The 2,837-nt window shown below is 48.0% G+C and overlaps 1 protein-coding gene; it reads left to right on the top strand.

The window, feature by feature from the left end:
- Positions 1–848: 848 nt before the first annotated feature.
- CHC_T00006966001 (hypothetical protein) lies at positions 849–2,236 on the top strand. XM_005710326.1 is given in 2 exon segments: positions 849–1,859; positions 1,860–2,236. The coding sequence occupies 1 exon segment, from the start codon at positions 849–851 to the stop codon at positions 1,857–1,859; it is 1,011 nt and encodes a 336-aa protein (XP_005710383.1). The 3' UTR covers positions 1,860–2,236.
- Positions 2,237–2,837: the final 601 nt, after the last annotated feature.

Genomic DNA, 2,837 nt, shown 5'->3' with positions numbered 1-2,837 from the left:
CGTGCCGTTCCGTGGTGAGGGTCGGCCAGTCTCTTCTCCCTTTTTCCCCGCAGCGCCCGTCACCCTCTCTCTTTTATTTCTACGAAATTCCTTCCAGAACAAGAGAAGCGTCCACGCGTCCGGCCCGGATTCCGCCGGGCCGTCCGCGTGCGCTTCTCTAAAATTCAAATAAATCTCGGACTACAGAATAAAATCTCCCTCTACAGTAAAATGTAATTTTTCCCTAAAAATATCTAACAAATACACCTTGCCCTATGTCTCCTCTCCTCGACCGATTGTTTGTATACTTTATACCGTGCATGTGTCGATGTGGCGATGGTTGAGGTATGATAAGGGAAGGATACTAAGGATACTGAACTACGGTTGGCACCCCGGTGCTCTATTAAGTCGGCGACGACGGCCGCTCTGTGACCTCGCGCCCTCCCGGGTTGTCGGAATATAGCAAAGTCTAAGAGTCGTTCTCTACTTTGCTCGCCCCTCGGCGTGCGGCCGAGGCTCCGGCGCTGGCGGCCCCTGCCGCCACAGAAGCGGCAGGGCCTAATGGGTGTGACGAAGGAGGGCGGTGTCGGACGAAACTAATGACCACTACGTGGTCTCGGCGTTAGCCGGGATCTACAAGGGTGAGCGCGGTCTGGTAGCCCGAGTAAACTTCATCTTTCTCTAACTCTCTTTGTTTGTCTCGGGACCAGATTGACAGCATGTGAACTTTTTGGGCCGATTCTGCAATCCAGAACTTGTAGTCCCCCACTCATTGCCTTGTACCTAACCCCCCGGCTTCACTGAAACACGCTGCCGTACAAACTTTTGAAGCAGACCTTTTTATCCTCCTTCATAATTCGTATCAAATCATGTTGCACATTTCCAGCGCACAAAGGGCGATCTACTCACGGGATGAGTACCAAACTATGCTCCAAGTTGGGATGGACGTCGACTGGGCAAAGACGAACCATGGTCGAAAGTATGCCGTCAAGTCTCGAAACAGTAGTGTAAACGTACCTCTCATCTTCAAAGAACGGGGCCTGAGCCATGTGAGAATACGAGTTGCAGAATACGATTTGACAGCCGCTCATGAAAAGACAGGCATGAATCTGCTCGATGAGATCGAGAAACTGGTCGACGAATGCCTGGCCGCAGACCTCATTCCAATTGTCGCTTTTCAGGCTGAGGGGTTCAAGACTGACCCAACAAGCGAAGCGGAGGCTATTCGTGTTGTCAACTGGTGGCAGAGTGTAGCAACGAGGCTAGAGGCTAGGGATTATCGCCTATCGTACAATCTAATTATCGAGACCACAGAAGATGTCAGGTTCCACAACGATCGGTTGAATGAACTCTATCAAAACATAACAGACGCTATCCGTGCTACAGACGAACACCGCATCTTGATCATCGCACCAAACAAAATATCAAGCCCTTTCGAACTAAAAGATCTGGTGGTCCCAGATGACGAGTATGTAATGGTTGAATGGCATTTCTATGCCGCAGGTCCACAGAGGGACAATCCAAGACGTCAATGGACGACTGGTACTAATTCTGAACAAGAGCTCGTACTGGAAAAAGTACGCGTTGCACACGAGTGGTCAGTGGTAAAAGGCATTCCGACATGGGTCGGGGCATGGATGGCGAGCAACTACAACAAAGACGGGGGCGGTAGTTCCGAGGGATATCCCACGGGTGGTGATTATACGATTGCAGAGCAACAGGTCTTCGCAGAGTTTATGAGCCGGACACTTCAAGACTATGACATACCCCACGCAGTCAACTCAGATACGAAATTTTATGATAGACAAGCCAACGCCTGGTTTCCTGAGATGGAAGCGCTTCTCGACATTATCGTTCGCGATTATGATGCACGTCGTTGATGAAGCGATAGGTGTTGAAAAGTAGAAGACCATACAAGTGTGGCATCAACATGTTACGGGAGCATTGTTACTGCATGTGCAGTTTATTGGCAAGGGAATGGTCTTTTGGCCACACACTTCTATATTTGACCTTTCTTTTTACGGACTTCATCGATCTCCTTTTTGAGGTGCGACGAAGTCATCCTCACGAGGAGTATTAAGAATCTCATCGGGTGTGTCGGGGTAGTATAAAAGCAGCTCCCCTTTTCCTAATAGAGGAAAAAGGAAGCAGCACACAGAGAGAATAATCTAAACCATCCTACAAGTCAAAGTTCCGTTCGTCGGAAGATAGGGGTGAGTAAAAGGGTACCGTCCGTCGGTGCTGAATTTTTCTCTTACTTTTCCAGTATTTTTCCTCAGTTTTTTCACAATAGGGGCGTACATGACGCATATTGATACGACCCGTGCCGTCTGAAACTCGTTTGTGCTGATGAAAAGAACGGAAGACAAACTTGGTTTTTCTTCACGAGGGGTCGATCTGGCACTGCTGTGATCACGGATGTGAAACTCGTGGAAAACTCACATGCCCCGAGTTTTCGGTATGCTGTGAGTTTTGCCAAACGCGTTGTTTGAAAGATTTGCGTTCAGAAAATCCGAGCAAACTCGCTGGCTAAACACGCGTTTTCATGACTTTACGGACAACGTTCATGGATCAATCTGAAAAACATAGTTTTAATAAAATTGACGGGAATGCATACTGTGCATACTGTATTCAGCGATAACGAAACCAATGTTTTTGTCTTTGTTGCCCTGCCGCCATTCTCGAAAGTGTACTCTGATGACATCTGGAAGTATACGAGCGTAGGAATAGAAGGAGTTCCTGAGGCAAGAATGTGCTGGAGTTGGACTGATTCCGTACTGAGGCTGGTATATTTTTGAGAATTTTTCTTACGCACCCCTTTTATTTTGGAATTTTTGTGAAGTACGCCTTTCTTCACC

This window comes from Chondrus crispus, genomic scaffold (genome assembly GCF_000350225.1).
Source record: "Chondrus crispus Stackhouse genomic scaffold, scaffold_58, whole genome shotgun sequence".
Lineage (NCBI taxonomy): Eukaryota > Rhodophyta > Florideophyceae > Gigartinales > Gigartinaceae > Chondrus > Chondrus crispus.
The sequence above is the reverse complement of the archived record's forward strand: the minus strand, read 5'-3'. Positions and strand labels throughout refer to the sequence as shown.